Here is a 25,574-nt window from a genome sequence, read left to right on the forward strand (position 1 = left end):
TCTGGTTATTTTGGAAATGGGGTCTTTCGAGAACTATTCGCCCCAGTTGGCCTCAAACCTCCATCCTCCCAATCTCAGCCTCCCAAGTGAGATTAAATTTAAAGAGCTATATATGACTAGCGGTTGCCAGCACCAGTCTGGGGAGAGACAAGAAACAAGTAGGTCAACAGAGAAAATAACAACAAACTGGGGTGCGTGTTAGGAAGAAAGAAAGAGATGATATTGTGGAACATTCTAGAGCCCCCTTTACAGGGGGTCAGGGTGTAAGGGCAAAACTCGGAACTGAGACCTAAGGAGTGAAAGGGAGCCCCCAGCTCAGGGCTGGGTGGGCAAGGAAAGAGACTGTAGAGAAAGGGAACCATAGCAAAGGTCCAGAGGCAGGAAAGAGGCCAATGAGGAGGCCAGGGAGGCTGGGGTAAGAGGGACAGTGGGGAGAAGGGAAGAGGGTCAGGCTGTGCGGGTCCCGTAGGCTGTAGGAAAGGGTAGACTTGCCTATTGTGAGCACTAGGGAGTCATGGGAGGCTTTGGAGCAAAGAGGTCCTGGTCCAATGTCTGTATCTCCCAGGGTGAACCCCACTTTTACAACTGTTCTGCCAAGGGAGCTCTGCATAGACACCCTTTCCTTGTTGGGGAACCCATTACCTCCCAACACGAGTATCTGGTAAATGTTTACACAGACCACATCCTAGAGGAGAGGAGGGGAGGGGACAGGTCCTTCTCCCAGACCTCACAATCTAGTGGCTATAAGGAAATGGGACAGACCTCCACAGTGGCTAGCTGGGGGTTAGTACCCAGTAGTAACACAGAGTCATCCTGCATTGTCCCAGCTGCCCTCTTTGTGGGATGATCACTTGCCAGACAAAGATCCTGAGGGTCCTAGCTGAGAGGGGCAGGCCTCTAGCTCAGCATGGCCACTCCTCTCACCCCCATCAGATTGCAGGTCCCTAGCTGTGTCCCAGAACCAACCCAAAGCTCCAGGAGGAAAAATCTTCTGGCCAGAGTCACACAGCCTGGAAGAGGTGGATCTGGGATTTGAAGCCAGGTTTGACTCAAGACCGGGCTCCTTCCACTCCCAAATGTGACATCAGAGGGGAACCTGGTGTTTGGGCCCCAGCACCCACGCCCACCAAGGCACCTGTAGGGTTGAGCCTCGGAGATGAACTTTCTCTGTTCCAGAGGCCCCGCGCTGGCTCGCAGTTCCTTCACCACCACCTGGGCGGGAGTGTAGTCGGAGAAAATCTCCCCCAGGATCACCTGGCCAATGGGTACCAAGGAGTCAGACAGGGCTGTGTCCCAGCAGGTCCCCCCATCCCCAGAGTCAGCTCCACCCCACCCCACAGCTCCCAGTGGGAAGTCCCTTCTTTCATATCCTACCTCCCCTGTCCCCCACGGGACACGGGGTGAGAGACTCACGGGCCCAAAGTCCGATGGGTGCAGGGACGGATGGAAGGATGGACAGACTGACGGACGCGTGGAGAACCGGGTGGCGAGGCGAAGTGGTCAATGAGGTGAGAAGGGAGGCGCTGACCGACAGATGTGGGGATGGGGTGGGTGGAAGCAGGTGACAGGTGGACAGCGGGGGATGGGTGGGCTGAGGGACGTGGGGATCAGGGAGGTGAGAGACAGATGAGAAATGGTGAGAGCGGGGGAGGGGTGCACACAGAACAGCACAGGCCAGGATCCTATAGACCCCCTACCTCCCGCCCCCAGTCCCACTCACCTTCCCAAACCAGCCGCTCCCAATCTCCTGTAGATAGCTGAGGTGCTGGCGGCTAAGGCCCAGGGGGGTGGTCATGTCTGGGGAGGGGATAGGAGGAGACCCCTGAGCCTCTCTCCCCTCCCGGGTACCACCGAGTTTCCCCATCCCAACTCACTGAGGACCGGAGTCAAAGCAGACACCAGTCTCTTCTCATTGGCTACCTCCAACATTCCACAACAGGATCTCAGCCTCTCATTGGCTGCCCACAAGACTCCGGCATCCAATCATCCCTTCCCTTTGGCCTCCCAAGCTCCTATGACTTGATTTCAGCCTCCCATTGGCTGCCGTGGAGATTGAGCTCTAGGCTGAGCTCACCCTCGATTGTCCCACAAGAATCTCCAAATCCGATTTGGGATTAAGTAATGGTTTCCCACCAAGATCATCTGTCTGCCTTTGGAAGCCCGGCGACTTTCAGGAACCGGGATCTCCCACCCCTGCCTTTCAGGTCTCAGCTCCCAGAACCCTGAAGGGAAGACACTTAGGGCCTCTGTCCCTGTCCCTTGGGACTGTAGGATCCTTCTCTGGGTGTGGGGCAGTACCTGAGTGTGAAGGCTGCGGGGCAGGCATTGGCAGGGAGACCTCAGCCAGCGGGAGAATGTAGACATCAGGCAGCGACTGTGAGGAGGAGGTCTCCTCCGCGGGGGGAGTGTACTCCCCAGAGCAGTCCTCCCCTTCAGGGTTCTCAAACTCCTGGGGCCGGGAGAGGTGAGGAGTAGGTGAACCCCGGACTGAGAGCTGCGCCTACATCCTTCTCAAAATTCCCCCAATCCCAACCCATTCTCCGCCCGTTTCCAGATCTCAAGCGTCCAGGTCTGCCATAACTTTAGGCCCGGATGTGCTCCGGGACTTACTGCCCCTCCTCCACCAGCCACCTGAGTTGGGAGAAAAGGTCTTGCTGGGGTCTTCCTCCCCATGTTAGTCCCTTCAGCCACCTCACCTTGAAACCAACATCACCCCGTTTGCAGCACAGACAGGTGAGAAGGAGGAAGATGAAGGCCAGCAGGCCAGAGCAGGAAATGAGGACCACGGCGTAGGGAGGAGCCAGAGGGGCCCGGCCAAGGGCGAATCCATCTGTGAGGACAGGGCTAGACTAGGGTTCCGGCTTCAAGCCACTGGCTCCTGTACTCATGCCCCTCCCATCCCGGCCAGTTTTGGACTACAACTCCCATGATGCTCTACAATCAAGAACCCCTTTTGGCAGAGGGACCAGGTGGCACAGGGCATAGTGGGAGTTGTAGTTTGGGGCCTTCCCAGGTGGTTGAGCTGGGGGTGGGGTCCCTTCTCTCGCCCCAAACTGGGGACATCCCACAACCATCGCATCCCCTCACCCCAGGCTTGGACGGATTCCAGTGAAGATTGAGGCAAGGAGGGGCAATAGTGAGGCCTGGAGCTCTTAGAATTTAAAACACGCTCTTACAGACAGCATCCTCATTCCCCAGTTCAGCAAGAGGGTGATCTCCCAACGCAGGCAGGGAGAAGATTCTTGCCCCCTGCTGAACCCCCGCCCTACCGCACCCAAGTCGGGGAGGCTGACACCCGTCTCTTCTAAGGACGCTTGGAGCACAAACTTGTCCTCTATTCCCAGACCAAGCCCCGGTGTTCCCCAAAGCCAGAGACAGCTGCCCGTGTGTCCCCCCTGTGCCCCAATTCTCCCAGAGGCTCCGTTCTGCCCGCTCCCTGAACACACCCGCACACACACATGCGTGCACACATGTTGCCTAAACAGCCCCCTCCTCACCCAGCCCCCAGCCCGCCTCCCCCAGGCCCGGTTGACATAGTCACCGTCCCCGCGCCTCCCAGGCCCAGCGCGGCTGCGGAGAGAAGCGCACAGGTGATGGAGCCCGGGCCCCGCAGCCAGGGCCTCGGCAGACAGCGAGGCCGCGGTGGGGGTGGGGGCCACTGGACAGGCGGATGGCAGGACAGACTCACCGGGATGGGCCGGGGACGCCAGGCAGCCGGAGGCGGAGACGGCCGCGAGGAGGATGAGGGCGCCGGGGGCAGGCATCTTGTCCAGGATGGAAGGGAGGTGGAGGTGGTGGCGGCTGGGGAGGAGGGGGGGCGGGCCCTCAGCCCCCAGCCATGGGGACCCGCGCGACCCTGGCCTCCCCCCAGCCCAGGAGAGGGGCAGGAGACGCAGGACAGGGGGAGGGAGGGGTTGCTTACTGGCTCAGGTACCCCCCTCCCCCTCTTTGAAGGGACAGACAGATGAAGGGATGGATAGGCGGACAGAGGAGAGGAGCTGGGGAGCCCGGGTTGCTGGGGTGGGGGGGGAGAGGGTAGGATGGGGGGGAACGAGAATGAGGGCCCCGCCCCCGAGGACAGCCAGGATTGGGGGAACAGAGAGCCTGTCAGAGGAAGGGTGGGAGGAGGGAGGATGGAGGGAGGATGGAGCGTTGTCATGGCAACTGGCTCCCGGTAGCATTGGCTGCCAGGAGGAAGGGGAGGAGGAGGGACAGACAGGGACCAACAGACCCTTGGTGGGGGGGGGGTAGAGAGCACTGGGACAACAGTGCCTGGCCCTGACACCAGTGTGACATGTCACTGGCATGGACACGTGTACCACACGGAAAGATGCAGATGTCAGGCACACGCAGCCCACACACAGCTGACACATGTCGCAAGGACCCTCATAGACAAGCACATCACATACAAAGGTGGACAGCCATCAACAGACGGGGACACGTACACGTCACACACAAAGACGCAGGGACAGGCTGCACTGGGAACACACAGGCAAGGTCGGCCCCCGGCACAGATGCACTGGGCCACGCAGGAATATCAATGCTTCACAAAGACCCCCACACGCCACAGACAGGCACCCCAGACAAAGATCCACGCAGACACCAGGGTGACATGCTCAGGCACGCAATCCCCAACAGACATTCCAAAGACCAGAGAGCAACAAAGAATCCGGTGGACACAAATATCACAGAGCACAGTGGTGCCCATCACATACGGACGTGCCTATCATAGAACACACACAGCCAGATGCACACACATGCCACACAATCTCACATACGTGACTACATGGACACACGTGTATCCAGACACGATGTGCTCATCACTCACTTCACTCTCGGGGACACACACCTCACATACACAAATGCACAGAGACACACACCACTGATGCATGCAGACTCACAGATGCGTGACACACCAAGGCAAACACATCCCGGACAAAGTTGCACAATCACACACATAAACACCCAGGCACCCACGTACCTAAACAGGCGTGGACACACACACACACCACACACACACATCTCACACCAGGTTACACCGCGTCCTTACCCCACCACGGTCACACGTCACCTACGGAAACACACACACAGACGCACGCAGCACAAATCCCCGCAGTGGCCGTGAGGCAGGGCAGACATTACACAACCACAGCACTTGCCTCCTACAAAAGATACATGATCACAATTGATTTGATTTATTTTTTCTTAGTTGCATTTAGCTCTGAGCCGGTTCTTCTCAGCGCTTTCCACGCACTCCCTTTTGATCCTCACCACGGCCCTCGCAGGAGACAGGAACTCGGATCGTGCCCATTGTACAGGTGAGGAAACTGAGGCACAGCCAGAGGCTGTGACCACTCGGTGGTCAGGGAGGGACACTGACACGTCAGACAAGGACACACACACCACGTGTCAGGCCACCTTCTGGGGGGGGTCCCCGCCCCACCCTCCAGCACCCCGAGTTGCAGACACACCCCAAAGCCCGGACTCCCACCCTAGGCGCAGACGTCTCCATGTCCGGGAAGCACTTGCGACGCGTCCCCAGACTCAGCCTCTGCCACACGCGGCGTGGGCGGCCCGGACGCCCCCTCCCCAGCTCCCCAACCTGCAGCAGAGCCCCTCGCCCCTCCCAGACTCCGCACGGAACGCGCAGCCGCAACTCCGCAGCGCGCAGCCCTCCGCATTGGGGGACATCCGGGCGGGGAGGGGGTCTCGAGCTGCCTCTAGGGAAGTCTCATTGGAGAAACTAAGGCAGGATCACTGTGCGAGGGAGGGGTGCAGGATAGAGGGACTGCAACGAGGGGGCAAGGAGCCAGCGAAGATGCCATTAAGCTGCCCAGTGACTGAAGGACACAGAACCTAGCAGAAGAAAGGCTTGTGGGAAGTGTAGTCCCGGCCCTGAGACTTCTGGGAAATGTAGTCCTGGTTCCTCCAGCAGGGAGGCTCAGGTTGGGCATTTCTGGGATGGAGAAAGTGGCCGCATGAGAGTCCCAGGGGGGTTGATGGTCCACTACCTGGGTGTTTGGGAAACAGGTGAGCAGAATGATTGCGTCCCCGTGGCAGTCCCAACCCTGTCTGTCTGTCCCCAGTTCGCTATTCATTCATGATTTCATTCAACAAACATTCATTAAGCCCTGTGACATGACTAGCCAGACCCTGGGCTAGAAGGCAGAGGTGCAGCAGGGAACACGGCAGACCTTCTGGGTGGGGATCTCAGGGTCTTCAGGAAAGCAGCCGATGGTGAAGAATTGCAAAGTGGGACTGACTCAGGGGGCCTAGACCCTCCCTGGGGGGACACTGCACCACTAACAAGGGCGTGACCAAGCTCCTCAGTCACAAAAGCATTGTTTTTGTTTCGGTTTGGGGGTTTTATGTCTTTTTTAGACAGCATTTATTATGTCACCCAGGCTGCCCACAAACCCTGGAGTGCTGGGATTACAGAGGCACACCACCATGCCCGGCTTCTGTAAGAATAAGGGCGAACATAGCTGAGTGCACTCACTGTTTAGGAAATGTTGAGGCACAAAACTTTTCTTTCCAATAGGTCCTTTATCCCAAACACTGTAGGCCACAGGCCTTTCGGAATTTAGGAGCTTGGGGTTTTACTAAGGCCGTAGGGCACCGTACTGCCCGGGCCGAGTGGCCCCAGAGCGGGCTAGCCATCGGAGCTATGATCCAACACTGATTTTTCTGTGGTGAGCCCTATGGATGGTCCCATAGTTTGTGTCTGCCTAGCTCATATTTTGTCCCCAAAGTTATGATAAATTTTTTTGAAAGTTTTTGTGTTTGTTTGATTGATGACAGGGTCTCACCATGTAGCCCATGGTGGCTCTGAACTCTCAGCCCTCCTGCCTCAGTCCCCTCAGTGCTGGGATCACAGGAGTGTGTCACCATGCCCAGCTCAGTTGTGATTTTCTTTTCTTTCTTTTTTTTGGAGTCACCAGGGTTCGAACTCAGGGCCTCATGCTTGCTAGGCAGGTGATCTATCACTTGAGCCACTCCACCAGCCCTTTTTTTTGTGAAGGGTTTTTTTTTAAGATAGAGTCTTTTGAACTATTTGCTGTGGCTGCCTTCCAAGTGAGATCCTCCTGAGTGGCTGGGATTACAGGCATGAGCCACCATGTCCAGTTCAGTTAAATCAATGGACATGACCCACATAAATAATAAGCCCCTGGGGGGTCTTTAATGAATTTTAAGAGTGGAAAAGATGGAGAACTGTTGCTTGTAAACATGTGTGCAACCTGGTCACAATTTTTTTTCTGGAGGCCACAGTAAAAACTGAATTACTGTCAGGCAGGAGGGTGTAATCCCAGCACTCGGGAAATTTAGGCAGAAGGACCTGGAATTCAGGCCAGCCTGGACTGTGTAGTGAGGCCTCATCTCAAAAAAAAAAACAAAAAACGGGGTGGGGCACCGTGGCTCATGCCTGTAATCCTAGCTATTCAGGAGGCAGAGATCAGGAGAATGGCAGTTCAAAGCCAGCCTGGGCAAGTAGTTCTCGAGATCCCATCTCAAAAATCCCTTCACAAAAATAGAGCTGGTGGAGTGGCTCAAGGTGAAGGCCCTGAGTTCAAATCCCAGTACCATAAAAAATAAACAAACCAAAGCCAAAACAAACCTCCCTATGAAGTAGGACCTGAGAGAAGCTGACTGGAAGCTGCAGTTTAGAAGCTGGTGACAGTAAGGAAAAGGGGACAGCATGTTGGGGCAGAGGAGCCTGAAGAGGAAGGTGGGGGGTGGCTGTGACATAGGGTGAACAGGTATTTCGTTCAAGGTCATGGTGGCCAGGCACTGACACCCAGCACCCTCACAGAGAGCCAGTCAAGGAATCGCCAGCCACTGGGCAAAGTGTCACCCAAACAAGGTGGCAGGAGGAGAGGAGGGGTGCGTGCGGCTGGGGGAGGATCAGGGCAGGCATCTCTGGGAAGCTGACAGTAAGGCACAGGTCTTGGAGAAGAAGGACAGAGGTAAGGGGACAACAGGGCAGAGAACTGGGCAAAGGGCACACCCCAGAGGCAGAGAAGCCCTGGCGAGCTCTCAAGTGAGCTGGAGGCTGTGTACAGTTGGTGCGGCTGGGCACGGAGGCTCATGCCTGTAATCCCAGCTTTTTCAAAGGCTGAGATGGATTGGGAGGATGAAGGTTCCAGGATGGCCAAGGCAAAAAGTTCTTTCTCGAGACCCCATCTCCAAAATAACCAGAACACAGTGGACCAGAGGTCTGGTTCAAGCGGTAGAATGCTGGCTTTGTGAATGTGAGGCTCTGAGTTCAAACTGCAGTCCCCCTATTCAGGAAAAAGGCTGTGGACGGCTGGGTCCCACAGACAAGGAAGCAGGGACGAGAGTGACGTCACAGAGGTGAGCAGAGGCCAAGCGTGCAGAGGACTTTAGGTTTGGTTTCATCCTTGGCCACCACCGGGGAGCTGCTGAGGAATCCCAGGCTGGGGAAGGGGCAGCAGGTGACCTAAGTGCCACCTCAGCCAGCAGCATTAGGAACGACAGTTGTGAAAGCGGGTGCCCAGGGAGGAGGCAGCTGTGATGGGCCATGGAGGAATTGGAGGTGGCTCTAGGTTGCGGGCAGTCAGGATAGAGTGGAGAAAGTACTTGAGGATAACGACAAGTGTTGACAAGGACCTGGAAGCAATGTGACACCTCTGCCCACTGCCAGAGGGACCCGTGCAGTCACTTTGGGGACAGTGCGCAAGTTCCACAAAAGGTTAAGTACCGTGGTTCTAGTCCTGGGGCTCTCGTTAACAGAATGCAGCTGGAACCCCTCTCACTCCTGCACAAGGCTCTGGGTTCAATCCCCAGCACAGAGAGAGAGAGAGAGAGAGAGAGAGAGATTGAGAGAGAGAGAGACAGAGAGGACAGAGAGACAGAGAGAGATTGAGGGAGAGACAGAGACACAGAGCCCAAGGCTCATGGCTGATGAATGGATAAACAAATGTGGAGCAGTGGGACATTATGCAGCCATGAAAAAGAATGGAGCCCGATACCACTCCCACGCAGTGGATCTGGAAACCGTCCTGCTGCGTGAGAAGCCAGACACAAAGGCCGCACAGTCTCACTCCAAGTATGTGAAAATCCACGGGGGCAGAAGTGGGCGAATGGCTGCCGGGGCTAGTGGGAGTGGATGAAGGGTTTCTTTTTGCAGTGATGAAAGTGTTCTAGAAATGACAGTGGTGATGGGGAGCATGTCAGTGAGTCGGTGACAACCACCAAATCGCACACTTTTTTGGGGGGGGCCGGAATTGAACTCAGGGCTTCGCACTTGCAAAGCAGGCGCTCTACCGCTTGAGCCACACCTCCAGTCCGTTTTGCTCTGGCTATTTTGGAGATGGGGTCTTGAACTATTTGCTGGGCTGGACTGGAACCTCCATCCTCCCGATCTCAGCTTCCCGAGGATTACAGGCGAGACTCACTGGTGCCAGACTGAAGTGCACACTTTAAATGGGTGGCCTTGGGCAGGCGGAGTGGCTCAGGTGGTGGAGCTGAGTTCAAATCCCAGCCACACCCAAGAAAAGAAAATGTGAGCTAAAGGAATGAGTGTGTGGTCATTTCCTGGGACAGATCTGCTCCCTGATTAGGACCACGGTCCCTCCCCCGGCACTCACCGGTTGTCCCCTTGGCATGAATTCTATCGGATGAACTCTGACCCGCCACTGTGAGGAAGAGGATGGCCGGGGTGAGATGGGGTCTCTTGCAGAGGACGGTTGACATTTGGGCCCCAGCTGTGACCTGCAGCGGGGGAGGGAAGCCAAGTCCAGGAGGAAGAACATTCCAGGGCCCAAAGGCCCGGGGGCGTGAAACGGCTGGGGCCACCCACGGCCCCCTCCTGCCCCAAACCTCACAGTCACCTCCCTCCTGGCTGCTTCTCACACCCCCAGCAACTTTGAAAACCCTCCGAGAACCTTACCCTCCCCCGGCTCTGCCCTCGCCATTGTGGCCGTTTGCCGGGACAATTGCAGTAGCAGTGGGTAAATGCTAAAGTTAGCTCACATCACCTTTTTTTGGGGGGCTCCAGACTCTCCTATGGCTTCCATGTCCTGTGCAGAAAAACCCAAAATCCTCCTCGCGCCCCACAAGGCACAAAATGACGGGCCTTCCATATTGCTCTGTGTCAGGTCTAGTCCTCTCCCCTCTGCCCTCCTGTCCAGACGCTCGTCCTGCTCCTCCAACACTGAGCAGGCAAAAACTGCCCCAGGGCCTTTGCACTGCCGGCTGTCCCCCGTGCAGTGCCTCGAGTCTGGGTCTCTGCTGTGTGGCCGTCCCTTCCACCTTCCTTCTCCGTCCCTCACTTAGCCCTGTCGTTTTTCCACACTGTGATCAACTGGACCTGACACCAGGTCACACTGCACTGGACAGCAGGCCTCTGTCTCTGCCTCTTGAGTAGCTGGGATTGCAGGCATGCACCACCATGCCCGGCTCTGCACCAACATGGTCGGTTGTATCAGTGGTTTGCTCCTTCATGGCCGAAGGCTGTTCCAGGGTGTGAACTCATGACGGTTTCTTCATCCATCTCCCGAGGAGCGGCTGTTGAGTATTTTTCGGTTTGGGGCAATATGAACAAAGGAGCTAGAACATTTTTACGTGCAGGCCTCCATGTGGGCCTGTCTTTATTTCTCTTGGGTGAACACCTGGGCCTGGGAATTCTTGGTCAGAGGGTGGGGTGGGGTTGAATGCAGTAAGAAAAGTAGCAGCATTTGGCCAGGCATGGTAGTGCACGCCTGTAATCCCAGCTACTCAGGAGGCAGAATCAGGAGCATCACAAGTTCCAGGCCAGCCTGGGCTGCATGATGACCTGTCCAGAGTCCCCTCCCCAAAAAGAAAGTAGCCACATGTGAACCCCAAAAAGAAAGTAGCCACATGTGAACTTTTTTTAATTAGCATACAAAAATCATACAGATTTATTGCAGTATTTTTGGGTGTTTTCACCCAGGTGTGCTAGTTGTCATGGCAACCCTGAGCTGTAGCTAGGAGTCCATTGCACAGATGAGGAGGCAGAGGCTCAGGGAGGTCACAAACCTCGCCCCAGGTCGTCAACACTGGTTGTCATAGGGCTGTGAAGGCAGCACCCAAGGGTTTCATCAACAAACACAGCTCTAGTCTCTGGGTTGTGTGTTGTTTTTTACATTTTTTAAATTATTATTATTTGGAGACAGGGTCTCACTATGTAGCCCAGGCTGTCCTTGAACTCTCAATCCTCCTGCCTCAGCCTCCTAAGTGCTGGGATTACAGGCGTGCATCACCATGCTCATCCTTGTTCCTAAAATTGATTTAATGGCAAATGCCTATCAATTGTCCATCTTCACAGGTCTGATGTCACCTATTGAAGATGGATGCATTGTTTCGCGTGGCTGCTGTGCCCCACGTGAGTGTCCTTGGCGAGGACATCCAGAATCCTCTTGCGTAGCTGCTTTGACTCGACTGTCTGCACAGTCTCCATCCTGCAACCGAGCACGAGCACCAGCAACGTAGCTCAGTCCCTGCTGGCCGAGTCCCGTGCTCTCCCGGATGGCTTGTCACTTACCACAATGTCCTCTAGGCTCCGCTGTGTGGCTGCAAATGACAGCGTTTCCTGTTTGGTTTAGGGCTGAATAATATTCCGTGGAGCCCAGCATGGTTTCTTCGTGCACCCGCTGAGGGCTCACGCGCGGCAGACATCTCTGCCCTCAGTCCCTTTGGCTCTGAACCCAGGAGTGGGACTGTTGGTCTGTCCACTGGCTTTTTTTTTTTTTTGGTGGTGGAACTGGGATTTGAACTCAGGGCTTCACACTTCCTAGGCAAGCTATCACTTGAGGCACGCCCCCTTTTAGCTTTAGTTATTTTTCACGTAGGGTCTCGCTTTTATGTCCAGGCTGACCTGGACCACAAGCCACCAGTAGCTGAGGTGACAGGTACCCTCCACCACACGCAGCTTTTTTATTAGTTGAGATGGGGTCTCAACTTTTAGCCTAGACTGGTCTTGAACCGAGATTCTCCTGATTCAGCCTCCTGAGTGGGGGGATTACAGTACTGCAATGATGATCAAGGTTCAACATGAGCTCAGAGGGGACGGGTCAGATCACAGCGCCAGTTCAGTAAACATTGTTGAATAACCGAATGATGCACTGGGGACTGTTTCAGAGGATGTTCTAGAAGTCCTCACGCCTGAAGCCCCTGACTCTGCCTGAAGAGCTCTTCGTCTGAGGTCCAAGGACTCTCGAAAGACTTGTGGATAGGATTCATGGGGTCTGTGAACTTGGATAAGAAAAAAAAATCAAGAAGGTATGGAAGCAGCTACCTGTAATCCCAGCTATTCAGGAGGCAGAGGCAGGAGGTCATGAATTTGAGACCAACCCTGGCAAAGTTAGCAAGAACCTAACAAAATACAAACCAAAGGGCCAGGGGCGTTGCTCAGGGCTGTTGCGAGGGCCTGGGTTCAACTCCCAGTGACAGCAGCAACCAAAAAAACCCCCACACCCTTCTTCCCCCTAAGCCTGCAGTGACCTGTGTTCCATGCGGGGCGGGTGGGGGTGACGTCTGTCTGTTTGCTCAGTGTCTGTCCTGTGCAACCAGCTCAGCGCTTACTCCTCCCTCCCAACCGTCAGCCCTCACCGCCTCCCTCACCCGGATCCACGTTCGCTCTCTACGTTCATGACTTCAGTTGATTTTAAATTCCACCTGTGAGTGACATCGCCCTGTCCTCGGTCCTCGTTTCTGTGCCTGGCTGGTTTGTCACTTTTTTTTTTCTTGTGGTACTGCGGCTTGAACTCAGGGCCTATACCTTGAGCCACTCCACTGCCCCTTTTTAGTGATGGGATTTTCGAGATAGGGTCTCGTGGAACTATTTGCCTGGGCTGGCTTCGAACTGCCATCCTCCTGATCTCTGCCTTCTGAGTGGCTGGGATTACAGGCGTGACCACCAGTACCCAGCACATTTTTGGGGGGGGGCTGATACTGGGGTTTGAACTCAGGGCCTCAAGCATGCTAGGCCGACTCTCTACCACTTGAGCCACTCCCCAGCCATCTTGTGTGTCACTTAACACAGTGTCCTCTAGGCTCAGCCTTAACCGGGGCTGCTACCTTGTCCCACAGGGTCCACTGGAAGTAATGTCACTTCAGATCCTAGGCTGTCAAAATGCCACTGTTGTTCTCATGGGACAGCACTCCATCTTGGAGGAAGGCCACGAGGAAAGCCACATAGAGACCCCCAACCCCAAGGCCACTGAACCGGCCCCCAGACAGTGCCACCTTGCCAGCCAAGTGAGTAGCTGACCTGAAGGTGGCTTCCCCGGCTCCCAGAGCTGCTGTGTCCATCCATCATTGTCCCACAGGTCAGAGGTGACCTCCGTGCCACACCACAGCAAAGTGATGGCCACCACCGTCGTAAGCCCCGGGCATTGCAGGGCCCTGACAATGTGTGCAGTCGCAGGTGTAGGTCACAGGGCTCGGGGACACTGGGACAGTGTCCAGCTCTGGACCTCTCAGACATTTCCAAACCCCACTGCGCTGTCGCACACTCGTGAAGCATGGCTCACCCACCTCCTGGCCATTTTGGAACAGCAGTCGGTCCCCGAGCTGCGGTGGCACCTTTGTTCCACAGGAATCTAGAAGGCTGAGGACCACATGGAAATGCGCTCACGCGTTATCCAAACTATTTTCATGTCCGTGTATCTTAGCGTCTTTTGTAACCCTATACGTTATTAATCTAATTTAATTTTACTTTATTTATGGTGTTAGGCAAGGGCCACGCATCCAACGCACAACGTCACCTGGCTCATTTGTGTGCTGTCTATGGTGCCTTTTGCACTACAAGAGCAGAGTTGAGTCGTCGTGACAGTCACACATTCGTCTGGCTGTTCGCAGGGAGAAGATTTTCGTGCACTGAAGCCTAGGGTGTGCAGTGACCTTAGACAGTCTGCTAGATGGCGCTGTCTGTAGAAAGTCTGGGTGGGTTGGGGTTCCTTACGGGAACCAGCTTCCCAAATTCTGTGGCTGGAGCCCAAGGATCCAGGGTTTGTCACACACGGTTCAGTGTTGGCAGGGCTCTGCAGGCGGTTCTTCTGCTTGTCCCCTCCCTCCGTCCGTCTGTCCTTCCTTCTTTCGATGCTGGGGATTGGCTCAGGCCGCTAGGCAGGCAGCTACCACTTGACCCCACACCCACTCCCCTTTGCTGTGGTTTATTTGTTATCTCTTTCTATTTTTTCAGATGGGGCTCCACACTGACCTTTGATCAGGCTGGACTTAAACCTCATTTCTCCATCCTCCACCTCCCAGATAGCTGGGATTACAGGCACGAGCCATCATGCCAGCCTGTTTGCTGGTCTCCCTCTTCTTAGAGTCTGCTCAAGTTGGAACCAGGTAGTGGCTGTGGCTGGAGCGTTCATGGTGGCTTTATTTGCATGGCAGGCGTCTGGTGGAGGGGGAGGACAGCAATGGTGTCTCTCTCCATGGGCTGCTTGGATCCCAAGAAGGAAAGTTCCAGAAGATAAGCCCAATGCATGAGTGCTTTAGCAAGCTTCTTCATGCCTCCTGCTCCATAAAATCCCATTGAGCAAGCCCAGTATCCCCCACAGAGGGTCTGGATGTGTGGTTTCTGAGGACAACCACGGGATCACGGTGTTAAAAAAACGTGAGGGCCAGGCACAGGTGGCTCACGCCTGCAATCCCAGGAGGCAGAGATCAGGAGAATTGCTATTTGAAGCCAGCAGGGCAAATAGTTTGAAAGACCCTATCTTGAAAAAAATGCTTCACAAAAAAAGGGCTGGTGGAGTGGCTCAAGGTGCAGGCTCTGAGTTCAAATCCCAGTACTGCCAAAAAGATTTGGAGCCATGGACTCTTCCCTTGTCCCCAAGGCCATCCTCAGATCCGATCCAGGCTCCTCACGCCAGCACCAGAGTCCCTGGAATCTTGCTTTCCAAATCACTTGTGCCTGCCCTGGCTTTTGAAATTCAACACCTCAAGCCTGGCCTCCTTTCTCTTTCCCTGAGATACAGACTTGGAAACCCGGGGCTGCCGCCCGGATGGGTCAGTAGACAACAGGAAGTGCATGTGTCTTATTTATTGTCACATGACATCATTTCCAAGCTCTAAGCACTCATCATTTATAATTATGTATTTTTTGGTGGTACTGGGATTTGAACTCAGGGCCTCACATTTGCTAGGCAGGCGCGTTACCACTTGAGCCACTCCACCAGCCCCCACCCCACTTTTTTTAGTTATTTTTCAGTTATGGTGTCATGCTTCTTGCCAGGACTGACCTTGACCTTAAACCAACATCCTCTTGTCTCTGCCTCCCAAATAGCTGGGATTACAGGCATGCACCATCAAGCCTGGCCCCACAATCACCACTGATGATCTCATGTTTTCTGTGTGTCAGGGTAATGGGAGCGGCTTGGTGCATAGATAGGGCTCAAGGTCTTTCGTGCGGTGGCAGTGTCAGATGTCACCTGGGCTCTTATCATCTGAAGGGTTGTCTGAGGCAGGTGTCCTGAATCTGAGCTGGCCTGTCCTCATGACTGGGGTGTACAGCTTTGCCACACATTGGTTTGAGCCTCCCCAAAACATGGCCACTAGCTTCCCATAACAAAAGACCCAAGAGATGGAGGTGGAAGTTGAGTGTCTTTTATGATACGACCAACACTCAGAAAGTCATTTCTGTTACTTGTGCCATCTCTCTTGACCCCATAGGCCAGCCCTTATTCAGTAGATCGGGGACTACACAAAACGTGACCACTACAGTCACCTCAGAGGTTGCTGGTGACAGTGTGAGGCTGAAGTCACACAAGGTTCAAGTGTCACTGGGCTCATTTGTCTATGACACTCTGAGTTATCTTTCAAAGCTAGGGCTGAAGTGTCCCTGGCTGGTGACTGCTAATCCTGGTGGCTCCTGGGGGAGCACATTGCTCTGTGCTCACTGCCCTGCACACCTTAGGTTGTTGCAATGTCACCTTCTGCCTTTGAGCCTGTCATTTGATGTGTGCTGGTGACTTCACTGAGGCGGCTCTGCACACACACTGTGTGCTCAGAATAAAGAACTTTTTATGTTCCACATAAAGGGGACGGAGTGACATGCATGCTGATGTCCTCCCTACGCTTTTGGAATTCAAAACGACCCCCAATTTCAGGGACAAGCCCCCCCATACACCCGTTTTTTCTTTTAGTGGGACTGAGATTTGAACTCAGGGCTTTGCACCTGCAAAGCAGGCGCTCTCCTGCTTGAGCCACACCTCCAGGCCATTTTGCTCTGGTCATTTTGGAGATGAGGTCTTTTGAACTATTTCCCTGAGCTGGCCTCCATCCTCGAGCCTCCCAATTTCAGCCTCCCACATAGCTAGGATTATAGGCGAGAGCCACTGGTGCCTGGCTATTTTTTTTTTTTTTGAAACAGGGTCTTGCTGTGTATTCCAGGCTAGTCTGGAACTCATGATCCTCTTGTCTTAGCCTCCGGAGTAACCAGGATTATAGGCATGCACTGTCACACTCCACCAGACTATGGACTTCTGAAATGTGCTACCTTATGTATAATATCATAGTCCAACAGAAACTCTCAAAATCTTGCAGCCAGGGAAGCAAAGTATCAAATATGGTTTTTTGGGGGACAGAATGCCTTGGTGGTTAAGAGCCTAGGCTTTCTGTATTTGAATCCCAGCTGTGCCACCAAGGCTGAGTGGCTTTGAGCAAGTTACTTAACCTCTCTGATCCTCAATGTGGGCATGTGTGAGCTGAAGACAACGCCTCCCAGGCAGACTCATCTGAGAACGTCAGAGTAAAGTGTTGGCTGGAGGTGTGGCTCAAACAATAAAACACCTGCTTAGCAAGTGCAGAGTCCTGAGTTCAAACTCCAGCCTCACCAAAGAAAAATATACAGAGACTAAAGGGTCCAGTTAGTACTAGCCACAGTGCAGCCGTGCAATAAATAATACCATTATTGCTCTTCCCTTAGAGGTGGTAAACGGGAAAAGAATAGAAAACACAAAAATGGGGCAGGCGGAGTGGCTCAAGTGGTAGAGCACCTGTCTAGCAAGCACAAGGCCCTGAGTTCAAATCCCAGTGCTGCCAAAAAAAAGACCACAAAACTGAATGCCAATAAAAAAAATTTGGGCAAAGGACACCACCAGACAAATCACGAGAGAGAGCTACATAGCTTATAGATTCATGGGAAAGCATTGATCTTCAGTGTGTTAAAAATTGCTTTTTGTTGGTTGGTACTGGAGTTTGAACTCATGACCTTACCCTTATAAGGCAGGCACCCTACCACTTGAGCCACTCCACCCGCTCCTTTCTGTGGTGGATATTTTCAGGCTAGGTCTGGTAAACTACTTGCCTGGGGCTGACTTCAAACCATGATCTTCCTGATCTCTGCTTCCTGAGTAGCTGGGATTACAGGCGTGAGCCTCGGCACCTGATCACAGGAAGATTCAAGTTCCTTTGTCCCATAAACATCCTTGAGGTGAGAGTCAAGTATGTCTTTAGGGAAATTCCAAGATATGGAATCTCCCTCTTTCTCCTTTATTACATTTTAATGGCATGATTTCCTGGGGTTTTTTGTTGTTGTTGTTTTGGTGGCACTGGGATTTGAACTCAGGACCTCTCACTTGCTAGGCAGGCACGCTTTTTTTTTTTTTTTCTTAACACAGGATCTCAATATGTAGCCCAGGCTGGCCTCAAGCTTACAATCCTCTTGCCTGTACTTCTTGGGTGCTGGGATTATAGACATGCCCCACCATGCCCGGTTGATCTCTTTATCTTTTTTTAATGAACTATTGTAAACATTTCCAAAGTCTAAAGAAGAGCTCAATGCATGCTGCATCCCCTGTGTGTCTGCCCTTGTCATTTCTTTCTGTGGAGCTTTATTTTATGCCTCTCTTAGCTTGCAAGCAATACAGTAACTACCACAAACTCCTTGGCGTGAAACAGATTTATCACCTTGAAATTCTGTGCTCCATGGCCCCTTCCTGTGTCTTCAGCACCTGCAGTCCCTGGCTGTGGCCACATGGTTCTAATCCCTGGTTCATCCCCTCTCACTTCCCCTCTGCCTACCTTCTGTGACACCCTCTGTGGTGACAATTAGGGACCATCCAGATAACTCAGGGTCACCTCCACGTCTCCATGGAGACGTGGCATCCATGAGCCAATCACATCTATCACATCCATTTTGCCATGCTAGGACACACTGTCACAGGTTTAGGGGCTGAGACCTGGAGGCCTTGTGGCATCACTCAGGCAACCCGGGGGGCGGGGGGAAGAGAAGGAAGTCAAGAGGGACTCAGAGATGGGGGCCCCAGGGCTGGACCCCAGAGTGACACGAGGCTCCAAGCAGGAGTGGCATCAGCTGTGGGCCATGGTGGGGGACAAGCTGGAAACAGAGGGAGGACAAGTGGGAGAGGGCTCAGCAGTGATGGTGGGATGCAGGTGGTTATCAGAACATCTGAGGCTCACGCCTGTAATCCCAGCACTTGGGAGGCTGAGATTTGGAGGGTCAAGGTTTGAGACCAACCTGGGCAAAAAGTTCACGAGACCCCAACTCAACAGAAAAAGCTGGGCAGGTGGCACCTGTCATCGCAGCAGAAGATCACAGTCCAGGCCGACCTGGCAAAGAGATCCCATCTCCAAATAACCAGAGCAAAAAGGGCTGGAGGTGTGGCTCAAGTGGTAGCAAGTGCAAGGCCTGAGTTCAAACCCCAGTCCCAACGAGAGAGAGAGAGAGAGAGAGGAAGAAAGAGGAGGGGAGGGGAGGACTCCAAGCCTCCAAACATAAAGTGATAATAAGGAGACAGGAACTTCGATTGTCCTGGTCGCATCAGTACACACTGTACCGGTGTATCATGCTGTATTCCATAAACTCGCACAGTCGTTCCATGTTGACCAGGATGCTTTTAAACATTTAAGAAGGTAGGAAATGCTAACTACCTGGATTTGCTCATTAGACACTGTGTACATGTATCAGATTATCTCACTGTAACCACAAATATGTCAATTAATGTAATATAATTAGCCAGGCATGATGGTGCATGCCTGTAATCCCAGCACCGGAGGCACAAGGGTAGAGGGTTGAGACCAGCTTGGGCTAGTGAGATGCTGCCTCAAAAACCAAAAACAAAATACAAAAATGCCTGGACCCGGCAAATAGTTTGAGAAGCCCTAGCTCAAAAATATCCAACACAAAGGAGAACTGATGGAGTGGCTCAGGTGGTAGAGCGCCTGCCTGGACAAGCATGAGGCCCTAAGTTCAAACCCCAGTACCGCAAAAAAAAAAAAAAAAAAAAAGAATGGGACTTCCACCTTTAGAGAAAGGCAGAGGGAGACAGATAGAGGGACCCGCGTCCCTGGGGCAGGAGGTGACTGGTAGAGCTGTTCTGTCCCTGGCAATGCTGATTCTTTTCTAAGCACTGCTTTTAATGTTTATTTGTTGTTTAAATGAGCTAAGATGTTGGGGGGCGAGGAGATTTGACTCCCCATCTGAAGCCGTTAGACCTTCGTTGGCATCTCATCAGACCAGCCGGCTGCCCCCAAGCCACCTCACTGCTGTGAACAGCCGGGACACCTTGAGGAAGCCACATGACCCCAGCTGCTGCTGAAGCACAACTCCAGCTCCTGAAGTCACTGCCACACTGCCAGACCTATGGTTTCAAGCAGCTGCCACTGGACTTTTTGCCATCATGAGCTATTTCCACCCAGACCAGGATGGGGGAGCACCTCCCCCGGTGGCCCAGCAGAAGGACTGTGATTGGTGCAAGCACAGTCCTTCATTTGCATGAGGGACCACTGTGATTGGTGCAAATGCAGTCCTTTATTTGCACGACAGACCACTATGATTGGTGCAAATGCGGTTCCTTCATTTGCATGATGGACTGTGCCATGATTGGTGCAAACAGCAGTCTTTTATTTGCACGAGGACTGCCGTGATTGGTGCAGCCGCCCTTGCCACGCCCCTTTCTGACTATGTAAGCTGACGTTAATGCTTACTGTGAGCTAGAGCTGTGTTTTGTCTCTTAGTGTTGCGGTAATTGGTCCCATGGAGACCTCTGCTGAGCTGCGTTCTGGAGATTTTCCAGGTGGTTGAGCTGGCAACAGGAAGGGAGGCCAGCAGGAGAGGGCAGCTGCAGAGCTCTAGAAAGCAATCGGAACAGAAATGACTGGGAGCGGAACCTGTCGCCTAGGGTGCTGCAAGACTTAAGGGCCGAGGCCTGAGAGCTGTAAGACTTGTCGCTGGAGGGCTGGGGGTCCCAGCACCTGAGGCTGAACGAGCTTCCTGCTGCTGCCTGCTGTGCCCGCTGCCTCTGCCCGCTGCAGCTGGAAGCTGAGGATTACAGTAGCTCCCAAGTGCCAGGGCTGCTGGTGGTTAAGGCCCAGGGCGATCAGCCTCCAGCCTTGAGGCTCTGCCTTCCGGGGGGCCCTCGCGTCAGCCTGGCCAGCCCCTCGGCCTGAGGCATTCAGGGGCCTGGGGTTGCCAGCGTTGGAAGAGCTTCTCCTCGCCTTCCCACAATTCCTATCCAAGTGGAGCAAAAGGACCCAGCCAACTGCTTGATAATAGAGAGAAGACAGAAATGGGTGATATTGGGCAGGGGGTCACTGGAGTCTTGTACTGAAATATGAAGCTTGGTGCCAGTGGCTCACATCTGTAATCCAGACTACTCAGGAGGCAGAGATCAGGAGGATCATGGTTCAAAGCCAGCCTGGGCAAATAGTTCATGAGACCCTATCTTGAAAAAACACTTCACAAAATAGAAGCTGGTGGAATGACTCAAGGTGTAGACCCTGAGTTCAAGCCTCAGTACTGCAAAAAAAAAAAAAATGTATACCCCAACCCCAGGAACTATGACCACATTGCCCCAAAAGAACCACCAGCATGCTTCATACACTGCAGTCACTTTTCTCCTCCTAGAACTTTCTATGAATGGAATTGTGCAATGTGTGATAGTTATCAATTTTTTCCACTCAGTATTATTTGTCAAATTCGTTCACAATTGCTGTATGACCACCAAAGTATTTGAAAGCAAATTCCAAACAATAGGGTGTACCCTAAAAATTTCACTCTGTCCCTAAAAATCCAGGAGCTCTCCTGCCACCACCCCACATAATTCTTAATCCTTAACATCAAGTCCCTGCTTTGCACTTCACAACTGCTTCTTTTTGAAACCAAAGAAAAACCTAAATAAACCCTTTAGCTTCAATTGGCAAAAAAATCATTTTGCACGAGGCAGGGTGGTGCACACATGTAATCTCAGCACTCGGGAGGCTGAGGCAGGAGGATCGTGAGTTTGAGGCCAGTCTAGGCTACATAAGGAGACTCCATCTCAAACAACAAAGAACCAGCCATGGTGGGTCACACCTGTAATCCTAGCTACTCAGGAGGATCATGGTTGGAAGCTAGCCCAGGCATAAGAAAGGACTGGCAGAGTAGTTCAAGTGATGGAGCACCTGCCTAGTAAGCGTGAGGCCCTGAGTCCAAATCCCAGAACCACCAAAAAAAAATCAATAATTTTAGAGGTCACGCATTGTCTCCAGACATCACCTAATGGGTTAAACTGTTCTGTGAAGTAACCTGCTGCTCTTCCTCTTCTGGGGTGGTGGGAAGATGGCTTTTGTATCTTAATGATTAAGGTTACTATTCCTGGGAAAAGGAACTACAAAGACATGAGTCAGAACCATTTTCATTCAGTGCCTTTTCTTTAGGTTTACAGAACCCAGGACATCCAGGAACCTCCAGGTAACAGCAGCAAGGATCAGAAAAGCAGACCACTGACAATTTGTGACTACACCAATGCCTGCCTGCTTCCCCAAAACCCTATTGTAAGTCTCAAATCTGGGATGCAGAAAAGAAAATGGTCTTTGTTGGTGACAGCCTCCATCTTCTTTGCTTTCATGGCTTTCCAAATAAATCTTTTTCCTCTCCCCAACAAAAAGTTGTCCTCAAATCATTGGCTTAGCCCAGTGCTCGTGGCTCACGCCTGTAATCCCATCTACTCAGGAGGCAGAGATCAGGAAGATCGGGTTTGAAGCCAGCACCGGCAAATAGTTCATGAGTCCATATCTCGAAAAAACCCATTACAAAAAGGGCTGGTGGAGAGGCTCAAGGTGAAGGCCTTGAGTTTAACCTCCAGTACTGCAAAAAAAAAAAAAAAAAAAAAGTCAAACATTCAGAAAAATTGAAAGTTAATACCTACCCCAGGCCACCCTATACTTGTTGCAGAATGGTTTGCTCCATGTATTTTTTTCTTTTCCAGTGCTTGGGATGGAACCCTGGGCTCTGGCACACTAAGCAAGAACTCTAGCACTGAGCGACACCTGTGACCGCTCTATTTACTTAGTGTTTACTGGATTTGCTTCATCTATTCATCCATTTTATTTTTAAAGTCAGGTTTATGGAGGTGTACTTTACATGTAATCATACAATAATTCTGTACTATAAACTTTACCCTTTAAAAACACAGGCATAGTGCACACACCTGAAATGCCAGCACTGAGGAGGCAAAGGCAGGAAGATCACAAGTTTCAGGGCAGCCTAGGCTCCATGGTGAAACCCTGTCTCAAAGAATCAAGGGGGCTCAAGAGGTGGAGCGCCTGCCTAGCAAGTGTGAGGCCCTGAGTTCGAATCCCAGTACTGACCAAAACAAAAAAAATAGTCAAGAGCTGGGGTCGTAGCTCAGTGGTACAGTACTTGACGTATGGCTCTGGGTTTGATCCCTAGCACTGGGGGAAATGCACAATTTGTTGAATTTTGACATACATGTGTACCTGTGAAGCCATTACCAAATCAAAATGTGAACAGCCAGGGGCAGTGGCTCACACCTGCCATCCTAGCAACTTGGAAACAGAGATCAGGAAGATTTTCCAGGCCAGCTCTGACAAAAAGTGTACAAGATCCCATTTTAACCAATAAAAAGATGAGTGTGGTGATGTGTGCCTGTCGTCTTGGATCTTGGTCCAGGCCACCATGGATGCAAAGTGAGACCCTATCTCAAAACTAACCAGAGAAAGCCAGACACTGGTGGCTCACAACTGTAATCCTAGCTACTTGGCAGGATGAGATCAGAAAGATGGCAGTTTGAGGCCAGCCTGGGCAAATAGTTCATGAGACTCCCTCCCCATCTCGAGTTCAAACCCCAGTCCACCCATCCCCGCCACAGCCAAGATAAACAGAAATAAGCTGATAATTAGGCACAATGGCTCACACCCGTAATCCCAGCTACTTGGGAGGTTGAGATCAGGAAGATTGAAGTTCTAGACCAGCCTGGGCAAAAAGTTAGTGAGACCCCCCCCATCTTAACCAACAAGCCAGGTGTGGTGGTGCACATCTGTGATCCCAGCTACTCAGGAGGCGGAGGTAGGAAGATTGAAATCTGAGGGCAGCCCTGAGCAAAAACATGAGATTCTACCTGAAAAATAATTAAAGCAAAAAGGACTGGGGGGCGCGTAGCTCAAAGTGGTAAAGCACCTGCCCAGCAAGTCTAAGTCCCTGAGTTCAAACCCCAGTACCACAAAAAATAATAAATAAATAAATAAATGCCACGAGGGAGACTTTGGTGAGCAGTGCAGGGTGAGAACTAGTGTCCCAGAGCAACTGTTAATTAAGCATTTGTTACGACCCAGGAAAAATGCAAAATATTTTTGCCTTGAGCACAGTACTCCAGTTGGACTCTCTCTCAGCCCGATACCACTTGTGATCTGGGCTGGTGACATCAGCGTCTCGGTTTCTCCTCTATAAACCAGGGTGACCTCGCCAGCCCGTCACCAGGATTAAATGGATAGCATACATACCTCTTGGCCAGACACTGATCTTGTGTGCCCTGTGTGTTTAACAAACACAATAAAACTGTGACTCTGTGTTTTTGTGTGACAGGGATGTCACTGGGTGTTTGATGGTGTCTCTGTATCAGCAGAGACTCCATCTCTGTCAATCATCAGGCCCTGAGTTGAAACCCCAGTGCCGCCAAAAGGGACTGGAGGCATGGCTGGAGCTATACAGCGCCTGCTTTGCAAGTGTGAAGCCCTGAGTTCAAACCTCAGGCCCCCCACTTGCAAAAAAAAGAATTTCTTATCAAGTTTGGAGGCCAGAAATCCAAAATGGTTATTAGAGGGTAAAACAGAGATGTGGGCAGGGTTGGCTCTTCCAGAAGCTCTGGGGAGAACTGTTTCCTGCCTTTCCTGCTTCTGGAGGCCACCACACTTCTTGGCAGTGGCCCCTTCCTGGTGTTCAAAGTCACAGTGGCATCTTCCAGTGTCTCCCTGTCTCTGACCCCCAGCCTCCCTCTTATCACTCTAAAGGACCTCTGTAGGACCAGTTCCCTCCCCCAGATATTTTAGGGTCACCTCCCTATCTCAAGATCCCTAACTTATGCTGGACACCCGGTGGCCCAGGCCTATAATCCCAGCTACTCAGGAGGCAGCAATCAGGAGGATCACTGTTTGAAGCCAGCCCAGGCAAATAGTTTGTGAGACCCTATTTCAAAAAACCTAACACAAAAAAGGACTGGTGGAGTGGCTCAAGGTGAAGGCCCTGAGTTCGAGTCCCAGAACCGCCAAAATAAAGTAAAAAGACCCCAAGCTTCTGCAAAGTCTTTTTTGGAGGCCACCTCATCACAGGTTCCAGGACAAGGATGTGGACATCTTTGGGGACCTTCTGCTCCCACCTCAATGTCATCTTTTTCTCCGCCCTGTGTCCCAGGCCCTGAGCGGTGACTGCGGTGAATGCGCGGTGGCTGGGTCAGGTGCAGCCGGGCGGGGGAGGGTGGCGCAGCAGGCTGGGGACCCATGGCCAAGGAGGAAGAGCAGGCCCCTGCAGGCAGGGGGGAGGGGCGGCAGGCGACACCAGGGCCCAGAGGTGAACGCGATTGGGGCGCCGTGTTCTCCCACGTGAGCCCCTCCCACCCGCCCCGGGCTGGGCCTCCCGGAGACACTGGGAAAGGGGGGACAAGGACACGCCCAACTGGCACAGCGAGTTCGGCGGGTCCCGGCATTTGGCAGAGAAGAATGCCAAGGACAGGTAAGGATGGTGCTATGAGCTCCCCTAGGCCCTGGGACCATGGGAAGGGGGAGAACTTTGCCCACCTGGCCCAGAGGGACCCCTGACCCCGTCCACAGCCCCGCTCCTGCCACCGCAATGGCCACTGCCTGTCTCAGTCCTGGAACCCAGAGCGCTCCTCCCTCAGACCCCGGGGTCCAGTTCCAGCCTCCTCCCTCAGACCCGGGGGTCCAGGCCCAGCCTCCTCCCTCAGACCCAGGGGTCCAGGCCCAGCCTCCTCCCTCAGACCCAGGGGTCCAGACCCAGCCTCCTCCCTCAGACCCAGGGGTCCAGGCCCAGCCTCCTCCCTCAGACCCGGGGGTCCAGGCCCAGCCTCCCCCCTCAGACCCGGGGGTCCAGGCCCAGCCTCCCCCCTCAGACCCAGGGGTCCAGGCCCAGCCTCCTCCCTCAGACCCAGGGGTCCAGGCCCAGCCCTCCTCCCTCAGACCCGGGGGTCCAGGCCCAGCCTCCCCCCTCAGACCCAGGGGTCCAGGCCCAGCCTCCTCCCTCAGACCCAGGGGTCCAGACCCAGCCTCCTCCCTCAGACCCGGGGGTCCAGGCCCAGCCTCCTCCCTCAGACCCGGGGGTCCAG

General features: G+C 53.2%; 1 protein-coding gene and 1 long non-coding RNA gene across 2 annotated transcripts in view; one reads left to right on the forward strand and one right to left on the reverse strand.

Annotated features, from left to right (window-relative positions):
* The window catches only part of Lmtk3 (lemur tyrosine kinase 3), a 19,028-nt gene extending 13,461 nt beyond the window's left edge, over window positions 1–5,567 (reverse strand). Inside the window, exons 1-6 of the mRNA XM_074057891.1 lie at window positions 5,472–5,567; window positions 3,689–3,801; window positions 2,697–2,830; window positions 2,299–2,449; window positions 1,721–1,797; window positions 1,136–1,254 (exon numbers count right to left, since the gene is read on the reverse strand). Coding sequence (XP_073913992.1) covers window positions 1,136–1,254; window positions 1,721–1,797; window positions 2,299–2,449; window positions 2,697–2,830; window positions 3,689–3,801; window positions 5,472–5,512 — 635 coding nt within the window. The 5' untranslated portion in view covers window positions 5,513–5,567. The remainder of the gene's footprint in view (window positions 1–1,135; window positions 1,255–1,720; window positions 1,798–2,298; window positions 2,450–2,696; window positions 2,831–3,688; window positions 3,802–5,471) is intronic.
* Window positions 4,046–21,881, forward strand: LOC141418041 (uncharacterized). Its single transcript, XR_012442676.1, has 3 exons — window positions 4,046–5,318; window positions 11,309–11,365; window positions 21,655–21,881. It is a non-coding gene; the product is annotated as an uncharacterized lncRNA (long non-coding RNA).
* The last annotated feature ends 3,693 nt before the right edge of the window (window positions 21,882–25,574 follow it).

The sequence above is a fragment of the Castor canadensis genome, chromosome 16 (genome assembly GCF_047511655.1).
Source record: "Castor canadensis chromosome 16, mCasCan1.hap1v2, whole genome shotgun sequence".
Taxonomy (NCBI): Eukaryota; Metazoa; Chordata; class Mammalia; order Rodentia; family Castoridae; genus Castor; species Castor canadensis.